This window comes from Accipiter gentilis, chromosome 4, assembly GCF_929443795.1.
Source record: "Accipiter gentilis chromosome 4, bAccGen1.1, whole genome shotgun sequence".
Classification (NCBI taxonomy): domain Eukaryota; kingdom Metazoa; phylum Chordata; class Aves; order Accipitriformes; family Accipitridae; genus Astur; species Astur gentilis.
In genome coordinates, this window is record NC_064883.1 from 41,549,301 (window position 1) to 41,568,613 (window position 19,313).

At 41.3% G+C, this 19,313-nt stretch overlaps 1 protein-coding gene across 4 annotated transcripts in view; it reads right to left on the reverse strand.

The window, feature by feature from the left end:
• SCN5A (sodium voltage-gated channel alpha subunit 5) overlaps window positions 1-19,313 on the reverse strand; it is a 216,444-nt gene that overhangs the window by 87,895 nt on the left and 109,236 nt on the right. For all 4 annotated transcript variants that reach the window (XM_049798505.1, XM_049798504.1, XM_049798503.1 and 1 more), the window contains 4 exons: window positions 16,418-16,550; window positions 12,647-12,885; window positions 7,712-7,885; window positions 5,915-6,271 (listed from right to left, as the gene is read on the reverse strand). In XM_049798505.1, the coding sequence (XP_049654462.1) occupies window positions 5,915-6,271; window positions 7,712-7,885; window positions 12,647-12,885; window positions 16,418-16,550 (903 nt within the window). The remainder of the gene's footprint in view (window positions 1-5,914; window positions 6,272-7,711; window positions 7,886-12,646; window positions 12,886-16,417; window positions 16,551-19,313) is intronic.

Here is a 19,313-nt window from a genome sequence, read left to right on the forward strand (position 1 = left end):
ACTTCTTCATACCCTGCACTGATCACAAAATTTCAGCTGGGATAGTCCCTTGCCTGTGAAACTCCCATACAGTCAGCCAGCTGATGGATTCCCACAGGGTGGGCTACCAGTTCTCCTACACAGGTGGCCACATACACTCACTCTTATGTTCCTCAATTAGAGATCGTGGTGCTCATGTAGTAACACCCAGTAATTAATTCTAGGAAATAGTTTTATAGAGAAACAAAGCCGCCATGCTGAAGACGGTACAATCCAAATAGCAGTCTCGTCTTACATGTTTATACACTATACATCACAGCTACCTCTTCTGTGAGTTTTTTGTTCTATTTTCTTGACTGCAAACACCAAACTAAAGGCAACATTAGCAAACAAAGGAGAAAGAAAAAAAAAGGCAAAGCTAATCAGAATTAAACATTTATCACATGCCCTTACTTTGTTCTAAATATTAAAAAAAATAGGCAGGAAAGAAAGCAATTGATCTGGATAGACACAAATTTGCAGGCACACATAGAAAGTGATTTTGCCTAACTGTAGGATTACAGCCATAGCTAGTAGGTATTAGATAGCCACATGGGACCCAATGGCTCCTTATGTTACTTAGGGTCTGACACTTAGGAAAGGGATTCAGGACAGGAAGTTGCTACGAATTTCTTCTCATAGACTAAACTTCACATATACCTGTAGTCACTTCTCTTCCCCACCAAGACAATCCTCCCGATCCTAAATCTCTCTCTTGCACTTCTGTCAGGCCAGGATCTGTGCTAAATGGCCCTTCATCCCTCTGACCCCTCTCCTCCTTCTAGGACATTTATTCCCATCCAGGTTGCATTGGTGGTGCTCAGGACAACCTTCTAGTGGGAGGGAGGGAGACTCTTGTGGAAGAACATGTTGAAGTGGAAATACTAAGAAGTTATGCATTGCTCACATTCCCTGTAACTTGATTTCTTTCTTTCTGGCCCTGCCGCAGAGACGTTTCTCTGTCAGAACAGCTCTGGTAATATGACATTTTATCAACAGTCTTCGGCTGTTAAGGATTGAAATGGTGGTGAATGAGACCTAATGAGGTCTTCTTGGCATCTGACCAGTTTGAGAATCCACAGATTTTAACTTGATGGAGATTTAGCAGCACTTTCCCAGAACATCTCTTCAAGGAACTGTCCTACACTGACTTGTAGGAAAGGCACACAGGGAGGCACAAACATCTTTTTTCCAAGAATGTGACATTTCCAAATTTCTGTGTGTCACAGTCATGGGCCATGTTAGAACAGAAGAAATACCTATTAAGGCTTCCCGAGACATGGAAGCAGAATAAAAGGATGGGTTCCAGGCATATCTGACTTTTTCAGAGAAAAAATTTCCACTGAGTTTAACCATAGCAGACCACTTCAAATCTCATCCAAACCATTCCGAGCAGCTCTGCTGCCAGGCACTCAAATTACCATAGCAAGACAGGACTGGAAGGTCCTCTTGGGTCACCAAGCCAAGCTCCCTGCTAACATGGGTTGTTTCCTTCGTGAACTAATCAAGCTCCATCTCACGCACTGCTGGTTTGGGGTTAGTCAGTCTTGTTGGAAAGTCCTTCTAAACAGCCTCATGGTGCTGATAGTCAGAAGCCTCCTTTCCAATCCCAGCCTAAAGGTACCTACAGTGATTTATACTCCATTGCTTTGGGATGAGCAGTATCCTGTCACTTGAACTGTTCTCCTCCCATGCCTAGCTCTGCATTCCCCTCATCAACATTCATATTCCCATACTGTGCTTTTCCCAGCAGTACTTAATCTTGAGCATCAGCCATTAATGGGGTTTATTGCATATCCAGTATTGCAAATCGCTGTGCGACAGCATTCACACTCTCCTTTCTCCTCTGTAATTATCTTTCCTGATATGTATTAGAATCTCATTTACTTTTTTAATGGGTGCAATGTACTGGTGCATTGGTACCTCATACTGGCTCAGTCAGCCAGAGCGATGTGTACATGGGGATATCTACAGCTGACTTTGCCTCCCAAGACTTCAGGGACAGAAACAGGTACTTTTAGGGCTATTTAATCTGATGTATTTTAGATGTCTTTTTGGGGAAGATATTTTATGACTTCACAGACTCCATTAACCAGATCTGATCACAAAGGCATCTCCATGCAATTATCTCAGATGTAGATGTCCACAGTGACTGGTACATATACTTTTATTATCCTCTCAAACATTTTCTGTTGGTAAGCTACTTGGTCATAACATAAATTCTTAAATAGGGCTGAGTGCATGACCTTACACTTCGTATTTCATAATTCCATGCATCACGCATTAATTCAGTGATAATGGTTATGCAATTCTTCCAACAGGATAGCCTGATACCCTAGAAATTGGTGGTGCTTTCTACCTTTGTGTTCTCTGAACACGTCATTAATATTTTTCTGAGTGAATAGCATTTCCATGGACAGTAGACAAAACCCATAAGCCTAGGACTGACCCTAAAAGAGCACTTCCAGCCTTATAGTTCACCTATCAAGAAAATTCTGAAGATGTCACTTCCCTGGTTGCAGACTCTCCATCTTGGCATGCTTGTGATTCCAGGAAGACAAAATCCACCATGGAAATGCATCAGTGAATTCCCAGCTTATGGTGGATTGGGGAACGGGGATGGATGTGCCATAGAAGTACTAAGGAATGTATGTAAATCAGGCAGAGGTGAGACAAAGGCAGTCCAGAAACTCAGCCCTGAGGGTGAGTTAACGCACTGCGGCCGTTACCTTGGGTTAACACTAACCGATCCTTTTCGGGTGCTGTCTACGCCATGCACAGCCGAATTGGAGCATGAGCAAAGACAGTGAGTGCATTTCTGCCCTGCATGGAGTTGCCCTTCACTTGGTGGCTTTTCAGGGGAAGCTGGTGAAAAATGGGCTTCATCTGGGTAGCTGGCGGAAGAAGAAAAGGGTGGCTCGGCCAGCGTACGTCATGCACACACAATGGGGTTGGAAGGTTGTTCTGTCTGTGATTGAAGTGTCAGTTTTATTCATGCACGTTGTTAGCACCTATAACGTGCAGTTGTCCCCTGAGAAGTGGCTGGTGTCACGCTCAACTCACGCATCGGCTGACCTGCCAGAGCAGGGGGCACCACGGACTGCCTCGCTACCCAAATTCCCCTACACCTTCTTAATAATTCCTGTCTTGGTGATTTTCCTTATTAACCTCTGTAACATAAACATACATAGGAAATATGTTAAGCCCTTTATAAAACTTAACAGTAAACATAATTACTCAGTTAGCAATTTCAGAAGCTCTTTCTTACAAATGAGGGAGAAACTATTTTATTGTCTCTTTCATTTGGCTTTATCTTCCAAAGCGGCTTCAATGACACTAAAGATGCCATCTGACAACAGTAGCCCAGTCTTATTGTGCAAAAAGTAGCTACACAGCACATAGTTTTCCAAATATGTTGTAAAGTTTAGTTCTCTGAAGATGACTCAAATACCAGCTGACCAGCAGTAAACACAGTTTCACGTGGCACTGCACTGGTCCAAGACATCTTCAGGATATAGGAATACAAATCAAAGATTTAAGATTTACTAAAATTCCTTTCAACAGCTGGACTGCTCTATAACCTGAAGTTGCCCAGGGCACTTTACTAACTTTCCTGACTTTTCTTCCACCATTCCTTTGAATTTCTGTTAGTGAGGCTCGGTAAGACCTGCAAACTTAATCACTGAACATAGTACAGAATCGCAGAGGTTGTAACTCTTCCAACACCAGTTTGCAGCCTTTACAGTATTTAAAGAGCAGGTCTGCTAAGCTCTGTAATGCTTAACTTTGCAGTTGGAAAAGAGACCATAGACAGTACCAATAAGTACTGGCAGATGTGACAGATAAAAGCATTTAATCTAGATGAGTGTGCAGATCTGCTACACTGGGAAAAATGCTGTAGGATTTCCTCCATGCCTTCAGAGACTAAGAAAGCGTTCAGAGTCCAAACGAGATACAACCTCAGGATAATATCTTTCTTATCAGAACTGACTCTTGAAACAGAGGAGGAACAAGGATCTCAACAAGTTAAAAGAGAAACTGCTGGCACAGATTGCAACGGAGTTACAGGTAAAAGATTTAGCGCTCGAATATTCTTATTTTAAAGGGCTCGTGGTGCTTCTCGGCTACAAGAATTTTGGGGTCTGATGATGTTCAGCACATAAGTGAGTTTGTGAATTCAATCCACTCTCACTGAAGAAAGCAAGAATTCTGCTGATGCCAGAGGAATAAGATGACCCTCTCTCTACCTGCTAATCAACATCATGAAATCTCAGTGTAACGCAGCTGACACTGAATGACTCTCATGATTCAGAATCCGTTGTTCTTTTCACACCTATGAATAATTTTCTTTTTTTTTGGAGTGATCTACAGACAATAATAATTCCTATTTACCAGTCGTTGCCACATGCTTACAGAACTGTTGGCTGAAGAGCACAAAGCTAGCATTTTTACTTTCAGCTGACAAGTAACTTCAGCTTATCCATGCTTGACAGAGTTTTTCAATATGTAGTTTTACATCTGGAGCAGTCTTTTTTGAGCACTGAAGGTTAAATACATGTAGATAATATTAGTGCAATCTCTGCTGAATCAGATCTTATATTTAACAGATCTTATGCACACTGATGAGTGTTAATATCGAAGCATATCAGACGTTGCAAATTCACATCTTTCAATAATCCATGAATATTTCAAATGTTTCAAGTTTCACATTTTCCCCAGAATTTACCACATATTATTTTCAGGTTTCATTATCATACACGGAATCCATTGCTTAATGGCAGGGGGGAGATTAACTTTCTGGATCTCAGGCTAAACTCCCAAAAAAGATATGCAGAAAGTCATAATTTGCCCCAACTCCTCTAATCACATTTAGTTCCAAGAAAAATCTATAGAAACAGGAAGTCAGGGGAAAAAGCATAAGTAATCTGGCACTTTCTGAGTAATCACAGTTTAACCTTTTGACTTTTATTTAAAAAACCCTGTAAGATATAATTTGCTGTTGCAATCAACATTTTCAGTGCAAAACTAACTGTTAAAATATAAATTAATGTAAATGATACAATGCCCTGTTTTTCTAGAAGCTCATTCAAGAACTTTCCTACCCTAGCAGCTAAGAACCAAAACATCGGGTACTTAAAAGCAAAACAACCACTAAAAACAATCGGTAGCAAACCCCAACATTTTTTGTAGCAGCATCTACTATTAAACAACTCACTACATAAACAGTAAGCCCATTAGAGCCACAATGTCAAAGATGCTCTGTAAGCTGAGCAGGCGAAACATTTCCATGATGACTGCAAGCCAGCAAAGCGCTCCATAAGATGTCAACGGGGAAATACAATTCAGTCTTAATAGGTTCAGAGCTTATGTAAGCCATGCTTATGGGATAGTCTATTAAAAAATCAAGCGAGCAAGTGACATTACTGTAAACACAGCCTGCAGCTTCCTAGAACATGCAGGCTAAAGACATTCAAAACTCCACTCAAAAGACACTGAGCTAGCTGTAAAGGTGTTCTGGACCAAAAATGAAGGGAAATAAAAATATCTCCCGATACAGTGACAGCTGAGTGATATTCACTCCTATATGCAAGAGAGATCTGGAATGCCTTCAGCCTCGTGAATGGCTTAAGAAATAAAATCATTATAACCAGCTCATGTGCCTTTCTTCTAGCAAAACATTATCTGTTCTGCTAAAAACAGTAAGCCTTCATTCCTAATTAGTAATGCAATGCTAGCAATTTTGTACTTGGGATATGAACAAGTTTCTCTGGGTGACAACTTGGTTCATCGAATTAAAGCCATGGAGCAATGAGAGATTGGCCATTTCTGGATAAAACATGGTACTTTTGCACAGACCCGCCAGGAAAGGGAGAAAAAAAACATCTTGAGAACTCACCACCAGGTTTCCTATCACCATGACCAACAAGAAGACAAGAAGGCACAGCGGCTGCCCAGCCACTTCCATGCAGTCCCACATGGTCTCGATCCACTCCCCACACAAAATTCGGAAGATGATGAGGAATGAGTGGAAGAAATCATTCATGTGCCACCGTGGCAAATTCCCGGTCGTGCTTATCTTCTTCACGTTGTCTATGTAGCTTTTCCCAAAAAGCTGCATTCCTACCACGGCAAAAATAAAGACGATGATTGCCAACACAAGAGTGAGGTTACCGAGGGCACCCACCGAATTACCAATGATTTTAATGAGCGTATTTAAGGTCGGCCAGGACTTTGCCAATTTGAAGACTCGCAGCTGTGAACAAAACATAAACAACAGTGTCAGTTCACAGAAGCGACAGACTTTTCAGCTGATGAATTATTAAAGTGGGTAAAACGTGAAAGACATTAAATGCCACAGTGTGTGTGGTACAAGGTGATTTTAGCCATATTTCCTGTTAACCTCGCTACATCTATTAATAAAATATCAGCTGGGCTTCATGGGTGAGAATTAAGTTTTCCAGAGCTATGCTCTGCCTTGTTAGGTAGATGTGCTTTTAGAGGCTCGTTCTCCCAGTATCATGGTGGGGAGAGGATGGAAGGAAGAAATCTCAGGCCTTAATATTTTCTTTTACATTGCTTTTCCTCCTCAAACTAAACAGCCTGGCAGGCATGTGGGGGAAGGGGTTTAGGGTTTGATCCCACAAAGACAGAAGAAATTCCTCTGTGTTTCAGAGTTTGCCTCAGCCAGGTGCCATTAGCTGTTAGCTCCCAGGGTGAAAATCACCTCTGTGCCGAGGATCACGCAGTCTATACACAACCCACTTCCCACTTAAGACCTATTTTAAGGATGTAAATGGTGCCTAGCCCTTGTGCTGTGTTTTCAACTAAAGGTTTAATTTCAGCCCTGTTGAAGAGGGACTGCTCAAAAACCGAGAGGGGACTCTCAGGACCTAACACCAGTGGTGAAAAATTTGCATTTTTGAGCAGTGCAGAGAATTTTTTGGGAAAAAAAAAAGAAGTCTTCTGCTAAACGTAACCATAAGGGCTTATTTTCCTCATCTTTCCAAGTTGTGAAGCCATATCATGGCCAGAATGATTAGCATGGACATCCTGGTACATGAAGTGCAACACAAATGTCAGGCTGGCAAGGAAACTACTTTTCTGTTCCAATATGTCAACAGTCTCTCATTAATAGAATACCACTATCCCGTGCATAACAAAGGAGCTGACAGCTAAGGAGTTCCCGTGAAAGACAGATGCTATGTTATGCTGATCAGTTCTAGAAAAAAAAAAAAAAAAAATCACTCCACGACTAAATCAAAGACATTTTCTTTTGACAACATTTAAAAGAACAGTGGCATGTTTATAACATAATTTAGGAATAACAACTTCTAAAACAACACCTTACTGGCTCTTGCATTCCTTGGGCTATCAATTATCTGCTGACTATGCTAACAGGTGTACAGGTATAAAATGGCAGATTTTTATTACAAATTGGAACTCAAACATTTTAAGTGTGCTACAATTACCTGGCACAGCTAGAAGGAATCAAATTATGTTCTCATTTACCCTGATGTAAATCTGGAACAATTCCATTTATCCCGCAGCCTATAATTAGTGTCACGTACTGTTCACTAGTTTGCAGCAATTAAAGTCTTTATCGGCAGATGCGTTTTTAAGAAAATATGTTACATTCATGTCAGAGTTTATATATAATAAAAGAAGAGGGGTAAGAACAGAATAAGACCGTTACCAGTCGAAAGGAGCGTAAAACAGACAGGTTTCCCATGCTGGACAAACCAAGTTCCATCAGGCTTAGAATAACAATTATGCTGTCAAAAATATTCCAGCCCTGCTGAAAATAGTAGTAGGGGTCAAGGGCAATTACTTTGAAGATCATTTCTGCTGTAAAAATCCCAGTGAAGACCTGCAGAAAGAAAATATGAATTCAAAGTAACCTTTTAAGCACAGGTCCTTGCTTGCAGACTTTCCACTGATACAGGTGAACACAGCAGAAAGCCAAAAACATTCTACAAGCAAATACTTTCTTTTTCATGGCTGATTATCACTATTACAACTTGTCTAGTTTTTTCACAATAATATTTGATACTGCTGTAAACTTAGAATGACATCTGAGTTCAAGCTCTGGACTGGAACATACATTTCCATCTCCTTCCATCACCTGAATAATCCCAGTGGTAAAAAAAGAAAGAGTAAAGGTGCCTTTTATAAAGGTTAAATCTATTCATTTCAATGGAGAAACCCAAATGAATGGAGTGTGAGTGTTAAGGGGAATTTGGGTTGTAGTATACCTGCTGTATTATCCCTTTTTATTTTGTTATTATTACCAATACCAGGGCAACACAAGCCTCCAGTCATTCTGAGGTTATTGCTAGCAGCAAAGGCGATTAGAAACTCTAATTTGAGTCCTAGGCTTTTTTTACAAATAGTCACGGCAATTTTCTTTTTACAGCGTCTTGGGAACACATTGCTTATTTATGACCCAGTTCAAATGTCATATGGTGGAACTTCTAATTGGAACATTTTTCTTTAAAACAACATATAAATATTACCTGTGAGGCAGAGGGAGAGGGTAAGGGAAAGCTACTGACAGCAAGTTCAGTTTTAACACATTCCTGGAAAGTATCTCAGAGAATCAGATCTTGTCCTTTCGTACACCCTCCTTAAGTAACAGTTTAAATGAACAACGCAAGGCTACAGTCAACTTAAAGTGACAAAATGTGGGCACCGAGGTCTTCATATACTGTTTTATTTTCATTCCAAGCCCCAATACAAGCTGCACAGAGCTTTGGGTTTCTGAAAACTTCTCTATTGCACATATATATTAAAGCACATGGTTTTCCGTGAAACGATCAGTATTAATGTGCTGTGTTGGTCAAAAAAGAGGGGCGAATCCAGAGCTCACATATCAGTAACATACAGTCAAGGAGAAATTTTTTCCTTCCAATAAACTGAACATTTGCAGCATTATCCCAGCAAAACCGATCAACACTGAGCAACAGAGATGAGAAACCCATTAAGATGTGGAAGGGAAAATTTAAGATTATGTAATTATGATATTAAGGAATAAAAAAAAATTATAATAGCCTGCGTTTTAGGAATGTTTGGCTTTACTCAGTAGTGCTTCAGGAAGGAATTTTTCCAAGCAGCCATTTTACACAATTCCTTATGTAAAATACCTTCTCTTTCTCATCAGGAATATAATACCTTGGACTGCAAAAATACCTTGGGATGCAACAACATCCCATCACCATCTCATACGAAGAACCCAACACCTGTCTCGTATTTCTAAATAGCCAACAATTTCTGAGTCACAGTGGTCAGAGTTACCAAAGATTCCCACCAGAATGCTCCAATTTCCCTTAGGACAGAGAACAAGACAAAACTGGATGTCTGTGAAATTGTATCCAGAGGACTGCCTTAAAAACCACAATACCATGCTGCGTACATTATGCAACCATCTTGCTGAGAAATGACTCAGGAGGATCACTTTCTTTGCCTGAATCATTTTAATCAATAGCCTTCTGAGAAGAAAATGTCACAGTAAGATAGCAAAATGTCTGAGCCTTCCTAAAGGCATCGGGAATTGTGTATGTGTACCAGCTACGCATTTCAAACGGCAGTTGTCAAATCACCAGCACCTGGTACACGGCGCCTGCGCTTTCACAAGGAGGTGGATACTTAATGTGATAAAGGCTGGAAAGAAAACGACTAACTTCACATCCCACTGGTGCTACATATGATGCTGCTGATTTGGAGGACTTTGTCTTAAAAAAATTCTTTTATCAATCATTTCAGCCATTTAGGCTTTAATACTGCATAATGGTATCTCGGTTTCTAAAGAAATAACAAAAAAAAATTGGGGAATCTTGCTTTATCTACCCACTTTTTAAGTGATGGCACTGCACAGGCAGATGAACCACGTAAAGATGTACATGTGCTTGGCTGGCCTTCTGATCACATTCAAAACTGTTGATTCCTGTAAGTGATGAACTGAAGGAGTCTGAAGGTAGCAGATGCTGCATGAAGCAGATGGACAGAGGGAGATCTCTAATGACTGGCAGCAGGCAAAGAATTGCTCTTGGAGAAAGCGAATTCATATTCCACTTTCATTCTTTCACTGCTCTCAGAAATAATTGTTTTGAAGAAAAAATGCCAAAGACCTGCCCTTTTTAATATTTCCCCCCAATTAACGCTAGTATAATCACTCAAAGAGGGTTAGATGCAATGGGAAGACGACAGCCAGCCAGCGTGGGGGCAGAGGAGGGTCTGTCTGTCTGCGCTGGAGCTGGGACTCCCTTCCCTTTCATAGGGAATTGCAAAAAATGTCAATTTTCATTACAAATGACTTCGCAAAATCCTCCACAGAATGGAGCTAACTTCCTCTAACCTGCTCTACTCGCAATCAGTCCAGTTAGGCAGAGGTTTAGTAAAGCTGGCGAGGGGGAGCTGGGACGGTCTGGCTTCTCACAGCCCCATTCTGGGGTCTCAGGGGAAGGGGAGCCCCGTGCCATCAGCCTGCTACAAAAAATTTTAGCAAGCTGCTTTGCTTATTTTACACTTCAGCACAAAGAGGAGAAATAGCTCTAGGCAGTGCTGAGAAACTCACAGTGAGATAATTATTTATTTTTTTTTGCAAAATTTTGCCAAATTTGATTTGCAATTCCTCCCTCTGCTCATCGTCTCGATTTCCTTGTTGTCACCTGGCGAAGCCCCGGCAGGTTTGCAGGAGCCGTGTTGGCAGGAGGGATGCCAGGGGCTAAAGTTTCACTGCCCGTGATCTGCAAAGGGAGAAGCTGAGCTGCCAAAAGCAGAGCAAGGAGCAGACTCATTGACTATCCCAAGGGCCAGCGGGGGAAACGGCAGCATTGCCACCTGCTCTGGTGGATACTCGGTCCAAAGGAGGTTTTTAAAGTCATCTTAGAAGACCACAAATTGTTGAGCAACAAGGAAAGCTGGCTGCAAAGTGGAGCTGGGTGCAGTCCTGTGGGGTGACTTTCCGAGCTACCCTTATCTGTTGCTTTCCACAGAGGGTGAGAGCATGGGTTTGAAGCAAGAGAGACCCAGACAGATTTTTGCTTAGCGCAACATCAGAGGGAGATTTGCCAAGACACAGCAGCTGAAAAACTGGAGACTGGTCCCACAGCCTAGGAAAAGAACCTCAACCTGCCCAAGGTGGCCCAGAGCTAAGAATAACAAGGACCAGGGTAAAGAAAAAAATCCATACGTGATGTACTACATATGCTAGGACTGATACAAAAAGTCTGATTATTGCTGCTACCCACCTAAACCTGCCCGCGTAGGATGCTTCTCACTAAAGGCAGACATCACATCTGTAGTGTCTCTGCAAACTCCCACTATAGTTGATGGTCACTACAGTTACTGGCCTCCAGGACATAGTTCACCTTATCCAAAAGTAAATGTCTTTAAAACATGACATTAACTGTGCCTTAAAATGGTCCATTACTCTCCATTGGCTTTAAAGGGAGACAAAGGCAACCAGCTCCGACAGAGACTCCTACGCTGTAAATACCTAAAGTTAGGCAAGGTGAATCCCACTTTGAGATACTGCAGCCTTCGTTTTTATAGAAATAAAGGGCTTTTTTGGTCTCTGTTGTGAGCTTCTCAAATGCAAACTCAGCAGCATCCACATTCCAGGGTACTCCAGACTTACTCATGGTCCTATGGGATATCTCTGCTTTTATCACTAGATTTTAGGGGCAATTCCACCACATCATAGCTAGACGGCCTGTGCCTTTTCCAGTACAGACTCTTCTAAAATTAAAAGGATTTTAAACATTAAGTTTTAAAGCAGTAAACCACAGTAACTTTTAAACATAAACTCAGAGACAGACGGTTAAAGAAAAAGCTTCCGTTTTGTAGTAACTGCAGAATTTTAGTGGCCCCCTGGGTTAACAAATTGTACCGCATCGCCTCTGGAAAGGCTTTTCTGCTGTCCCTGCAGCTTGGCTGTAGATCTGTCACTCTGCTTTTTCTTGGAGAAGTGCGGTCTCTGCTTACTTTGCAGCTCTCTCCCCGGGTGCTCCAGCTTGCACGTTAAGAGCTTCCCCTGGCAGCATCAGCCGTGCTTTGCTCCATGTCCCCTCGTCCCCAGGGCGTGCGTGGGACCCAGCACACGCTGCTGGGCAAGACCGGGAGGCACAGCAGGACATACAGGGACATACAGAAAATGTGCCATCGGCGGCCTCCCGCATACGCATCTACCTACGATCAAACACCACTCTATTTCCCTCCATGATCTTGCTTTGTTTTTTTCCTGTAGTTTTTTTTTTTTTTTTTTTTAACTTAAAAGTCACTGTTAGTCACCAATGCTGCCTTATCATTGCTTTACCAGAAATCCCAAATAAGCCTCATTAAGCGTTCTCTTATCTCATTTCTTAAACAGACACAAACTAGATACCTATCAGGAACAGCCCAGAAACGTGGCTTTAATGGTTACTAATAACATTAGAATATGTTAGTTCAATAAAAATAGACCCTTGTCCTTCATTCCTTTCTCTTCACGCCCGGAAAGAGGTGACTGTGGACTTGCTTGATATGTCCTAGGCAAAGCGATGCTGACAGCCTACCAAAATGGGGAATTCCCAAGCCACAGCGAAAACTTTAAAAAGCAGGAAATACGCTCCTCGGGTTCGTATTCACTTACCAAATTGCCTATGTAAAGCATGTGGTCAAACTCCTTTGTCATCTTGTAATGCTCCAAGGCCATGAAGAGCGTGTTCAGCACAATGCAAAGGGTGATGGTGAGGTCAGTAAATGGGTCCATTACCACGAACTTGACAAATTTCTTGATTAAAAGCCAAAGCGGGCAGCAATCCCAAATGAGAAATTTAACAGCAAAGTGGTTCCAGCAGGGAGGACATTTCTGGTGTGATTCCTCAAGCTCTAAGTCACAAGCAGTAAAGTAACAGTCAATTCACACTGAGTTATATGACAAGGGAACACTTAAAATGACGCATAACATAGAGGAAGCCCCCTGCATTACCCCAAACTTTTTTTAGGATAAAATATTTCTGTCCTAACAGGCTGGCAAATTACACACTTTGGGGGTTTTGCCAGTTGACCTGCACTTAGCAGACAGTGACCTATTCTGAAAGTAATAACCTTTTAAAAGTGTCACAAGCAAAAAAAGGAGAATCACACTAAATATGTAAAGTCCAATATTATATATAGGCTCAGATTTTTATATATATATAGGCTCAGATTTTTACTCTCTTTTCCATTTTGGCAAGTTCGAATGGATAAGAATACACTATCTTCATTTAACTTAGATCGGAATATATTTTTTCATTCCCAGGTCACATTTGATAAGTATCTCAAGTAATACCTTTGAAAGTGGTTAAGAGATGAAAGAGCTTAAATCCAATATTTAGAGTTGATTTAAGCACTTGAGAGCCAGGGTATCACTGGTTATCAATAGGGTTTCTGTTCTTGATGTGCAATCCAAAAGGCATTAAGCGTCCGATTCCTTCTGAAAGGCCCACATACAAAATCAGGGGAGTGCATAAGTCAGTTTGAAAATGCTACTAGAGCTCCAGAGTGCTTTTTAAAGGTGCTTTTAAAACATTACCTAAAATACAACTTTTATATGTTCATTTTACTTGAGCACAAAAGAATTGAAATAGCTTCATAAGTATAATTTGCATTAAACAGTGAAAAAGAAAAGCCAAAAAAGACAGTTAATGGCTGAATGATAATGATTAGTGGAATTGCTTAATGCTTTCCTTTTCTGATTCCTTTATGGGCATGGAATGCTGTATAACGGTTTTAGTCTATATAATTAGAACCTGCACTGATAACAGGAAAACTTCAGCCAAGGCTGTTATTTCAACCAGTTTATAAACAGCCTCCTCTCTCAAGACAGGATGCATTCTCTGTGCATTTTTCTTCATTGGACAAGAGAACTGCAATATTAAGTATCTTCTAGCAAGCTTTCAAAATATCGGATGATGTCCTACACGCACAGGGTTTGCACAAGCATCTACACTGCTCCAAAATCATTGGGAAACCAAAGTGCTCCCAAGAAATAACTATGTCTTTCCAGCCTCCAAACAGAGGGCTTACAGGTAAGTGCCTCAAATGGTGTGAGAACCATCCATACCCCAAACAATTTCAACGTAAAACCCTAATTTTGCATTTTTTTTTTAAATCTGCCTCTGAAAGTAATAAAGAGTTTAGGGCAGTTACTTCCTAAAGAGTCTAATTTTCCAGGTAAATCCAGAACACACCTGTCTATATCCATACTCCTCATAATCACTTCTAACCAACCCTGCTTATTCCACTATTATTCGTTTGGGGACCTTCATGATGGACACACATCAGATGAGTGACTCTATTCCCTGAGGCTCCACACTGGATACAAGCCCCTTTAAGTCCAGGTTGCTGCTAATAGGGGTAGTGTCATCCCTCTCAGCCTCAGGCACATGTTATTTCTCTGTCCTTTTGCCAGCTTTTGTGCTCCTGGACCTTCTGGGTGAGCTGGTTCTGCTTGTTGATCCAGCTGAAAACCGATTGTTTGTACAGTCAAATCAAACCGCAGGAACACAGCAAGGGAAGGAGGAAGGTGTAACTGTCCTCTTTTGGCAGTCATGTGGCATCAGAATGGTTTAAATCAGTTAAGAAACCACATGCCTTCCACCACAGGTGATCTTTGGTTGTCACAACAGATTTAATACTTTTTGAAAAATATCTGTAAAAGGAAAAGTAAAATTAGACTAAACTGGGTTTTTTTTCTGATACTTTATATTGTTTTTTTTTAAAAAAATGGTCAGAAAAGTACAGTCAAAGTTTGTGTTGGAGGTATTTTTCCTCTTATTTTTAAATAAAAAAACCCTAGTTCCTTCCTTGAACGCAAAGCTTTGCAATGCCTGGGAAAACTAGGCAGATGATGACTACCCAAGCTGAAAGCAGAAACCAGACAACTAAATGGGAAGGGATTTCTGGGCTGTCTGTTTCACACAGTTTGGCACAAATCATACAGTTAAAGCCTGTGATACAATTTATTCTGATTTGATATTCCTCTTGTTGTTAACAAGTATTAAATTTCAATGACTAATCAAAGTCTGTGAGTTAGGAAATCTTTGATAAGGTTTGAAACAGTTTTCTTCTATATGAAGCCAAAAAAGTACATCCTCTGAGTTACCCTAGACTTGATGGTCTCTGTATCTGTGGTAAAAAGTAATAGAAAGTACCATTAAATAAATAAGAAGTTGTCCAGCTCAGGCCTTTTAGGCATCCTTAACACATTACAAAGAAGCAAATCAATCACAAAGCTAATTGCTAAAAACCCCACAGAAAACAAAACCTTTGCAGACTACACTAAACATTGGAATACATTGAAGTGATTATTTACCTATTAAGAACACAACTCTTTATTTATTTAAACATATATATATCTGTTCTGGCCACAATACTGCTGAACATAACCACAGGGGATGGTAAAAAGCTGAGGAAGAAGAAGGGCTTTTCGGTTTCACGCTGGGCTGTCTCCAAAGAGCTAGGTCCAGTGCCTTTCTGTAAGGCATCTCCCAGCTAAGTCCCTCTGTCTTGCCTTGCCTTCCTATTCATGGGTAACACAGAGAATAAGGCTGCAGGAGAATCCAAAATTTCCCTTGCTCCACACTGCGTTCTTGACAGGCATTTTTCTATACTTTTAGTTGCTACCTCCCATCTTTTCTCAATTTACGACGTAGGGGACACGAGGAACTGTAAGAAGCCCTTTCATGCCGTATGTAAAGAGGCTAGCAACGTGATGTCTTGCTATGAGTTGTTGTCTTGCTGTCGATAAATTTGTGAAAGGGAAATGCAAAGTCCCTGTGTATGGAAAGACAGGGAAGGGAAATCCTCCTGCACCTAATGAGAAGACTAATAAGCGATGAAAAAATTTGCTCAGAAGTATTTGTATGGACAAATGAGAGCTTTGAGCACCCTTAAATTTCACAGTGGGATTCAAACACCCACGAAACTGTTGTTTCCCACTAGCTGCTCTGCAAGGAGGAGACTTCCATCCCCCACAACTTGGAAGTTCTGCACGTAACTGGTGACTGCACATGCCAGGCTTTGCATCAGCTCCGGAGGGATGAGGTACAAATGTATGTACAGTCACCCAAACAGTCTGGTGCTCCACTACCCTGCGTCTTGGTTAGCCGTCTGTAAATCAAATGCCACGGGGTCACAAAATCTTACCAGCTCCAGTTTTATATGGCCAGCATTTTGTCAGGATTTTACAAGTCCATGGGTAAGATAGTGATTATATTGCCGTCTGTTACGGCACTGCCTCCGTTACAGAGGTTACAGTAACTGTCTGTAATGCCTTCTTGCAAAACAGCAAGACTTTATTAGGGTCTTTTGTGTCACTTTGCTCCTGCCAATCAAGATGAATATGGCTTTGAGTCGGGGAACTAAAGACGTATCTTACCTTCCAGGGCGCTGGTGATGATGCTGACAGCGCTCACTGCCCTCTGCCTCTGAAAGGGTTCCTCCGAGTGGTCCACCGACGGGCGGTGGGGCATTAAAAGCTGCTTCTTGCTTGCCTCATCCGAGGGAGAGGTCTGTTTAAAGGAACACATTGGATCAGCGGAATAAAACCAAGGCAGATACAGGGTAGCATTTTCAAAATTGCCTAAGCACTCTTTTTCCCACCTGAAAAGTCCAAAGCTCACTGATTTCCCAATTAGACACATGCTAATGGGGTACTGCTTTTGAAAATGCACTTTGAGCAATTTTGGAAACTTTGCCTTGCCCTTTACCTTCATGTAAACAGGTGAAAGATGCAGGTGAAAATAAAGGGACGCTTCTGACGCTGGAGAAGCAGCAGTGCTGCTTTATCACGCTCTTTGCTTGTGAAAGAAGCCCTGCTTAATTACATTAATTATTCCATTATTTCTGAAATGTGTTAACTGTTTAATTATACTGCTAGAAGAGGAAAAGGGGTGTGGGTAACAGCTCCATTACAGGCCTCTGGTATCATACCAAGCAAACTGACTCCTCAACACATGTTTTTTCTTGTTCTGAAACACTGCCAAATCTCAGGAACATATTGTCATTCTGGTGATCTTTGGTGTCACGGATTCTGAAGCTCCATAATTAGGGGAGATTCACAGCTTCTTTTTTCTCAGAAAAAAATGAAAATAACCCAAACTCTCTTATTCTCATGTTTCTCAAGGAAAAGCTTAAAAAAAAAAACCCAAAGAAATCAAGTACCAGAAAAACAGAACTCCCAAACTGTCTTTATTTAATGTTTCATTTTAAATTAGTTTTATGCTTTTTGAAGGCTTGGGTTTCTGAAGTCAGCCAGAAACACAATATAGCTGCAGACAGACACTGTATTAAATTCTTTATATTGTCAGCTCACAGGAGCAAGATGTTAAGACTTTTATTATTATGAGCTCCCACTCCATACAGAGACAAATCCCGCTTTCTTTACTCCTCCAGCTCTCCCACAGGTAGAAGGAAAGGTGGTGGCTGAGGGGTAAGGATCTGGGAAAGCCAGGTACGACATCATTCTCCGTCACAGACCTCCTGGGTGAGACACTCAGTCTCCCAAAAGAAATGTTTTAACAACCTCTGTCCTGGTCCTCCAAGCATACAGGCTGTGAGGTCTGAGACACTACGTAGGCAAGAGAGATGCTCTGTAGGTAGATGGGTTCTGACGGTTCTTGCAATATAGCTCAAGGAAATGTGAAAGGAGAAGAAATCCCTATGAAGACCATAACCCCTGGTTTATACAGGTGTCAGAATAGCTGCTTTTGCTTCTCCATAGTCAAATGAGCTACAGGAATTGGATTCAATCTTCTGGCTCTTCCATCACTTGGGTCTGAAATGGCCCTAAGCACCCTGAGCAGCACCCAGGATGCCAACTGAAACGTGCCATGGACAGCAGCTCCACAGCTCTACATCTGTGCCTGGGACATGCACCCAGGGAGACTCGGGATCCCTCCTCTTCACCATTTCTCTACCGAAACTGCTCTTCAAGAAAGGCAATTCCGTAAGAACGGCAGGACAAAACGTGATGAAGCTCTACGAGCTGTCTTTCTGGAGTGTGACTTCTTCAGGGCAGGGGACATCCCCTTGTCAGATGGTGGCAAAGGACAAAGCCGCTTGGCCACTAGTTGACAATGAAAATAATAGCCAGGATACTGGTCCCAGGTCACTTCAAAGTACTGCAGTTAAAAATACCAATCACTGCAAGACCAGAGAAGAGTAAGGACTTTTAAAGCAAGCACTTAAAACATTAGCTAAGCCAGGAAAGCAGTAATGCTTCAAAATGGCTTTTTTGTTTTTCCAAAAGGTTCTCTTTTGTTAAAACAATTGGCTTGTCCATTGAGTTACTGACGCAGTCATCTCAAAAGGAGAGGTATAATCAGAGCCTATTCAAAGAGACTCCTACTTGTGCACAGCATAACAAGATAATATTCTATCCTTGGCTTAGGAGCTGGGGAAACCAGGAACTGTATTTCAGATGCATTAGTTCGCTTGATTCCCTTCACCTCAAAAACATCCAGTAAAAAAAAATAAGAAACAACAAATGTTTTATTAATGAAGAAAGCATCTACAAAACTGCATAATCATTCACACCAGTTTGGAGTACATAACAAATACATGGGATTGAAAAGAAATAACTAGACAAGGAGATAAAAAACATAAGGGAGACAAATTTCTGAAGTAGAATGTACTAAAAATGTGAAAGCAAAGAAAAAGGAATAAAAAGCCAAATAAAAACCCAGCTCTTCCAAGTCCCTCATCTGTAGAATGAACCATAAGACAACCTCAAATTTCAAATTCCTCTGGATCATCTAACTCTGTTTAGACTGTACCATCTCCCCATCTCATGCGACCCAAAGCTTAGACTATACCAGTAGCACATCTTTAGACAACCTCATCCCCAGAAATACCAGTTTTCTGACTGTCGAGGAAGGTACTATGTTCCTATTCATGCATGCAGAAGTGCTTTTGGAGAAGTTATGGGTTGGTGGCCTTTTTCTGAAAGCCACCTTTTACTCACAGGTGCAAAGAGAATTCACTGCACAGGTAAAAAGTCGAAGGAAAAACATTCAGAGATTCATTCTTCCTATTTTTTTGATTCAGGTAAACCAGGGTAAATGAAAAGTCCAAGTTAAACAGGTTTGCCATATTCTTCATAAAAAAAATAGCAGGGAACTGACTCTCTCCCTAGGTTTGATGTGATATTCCCAACCCAACAAGTTTCTTAAGTCACCCTATTTTTCTTTCCAGCCCAGCATCCTCAATCCTGCCAACAAGAAGCAGTCCCCAAGACTTCAGGAGTCCTGCTGGAGTCAAGGGGACTGTTTGCA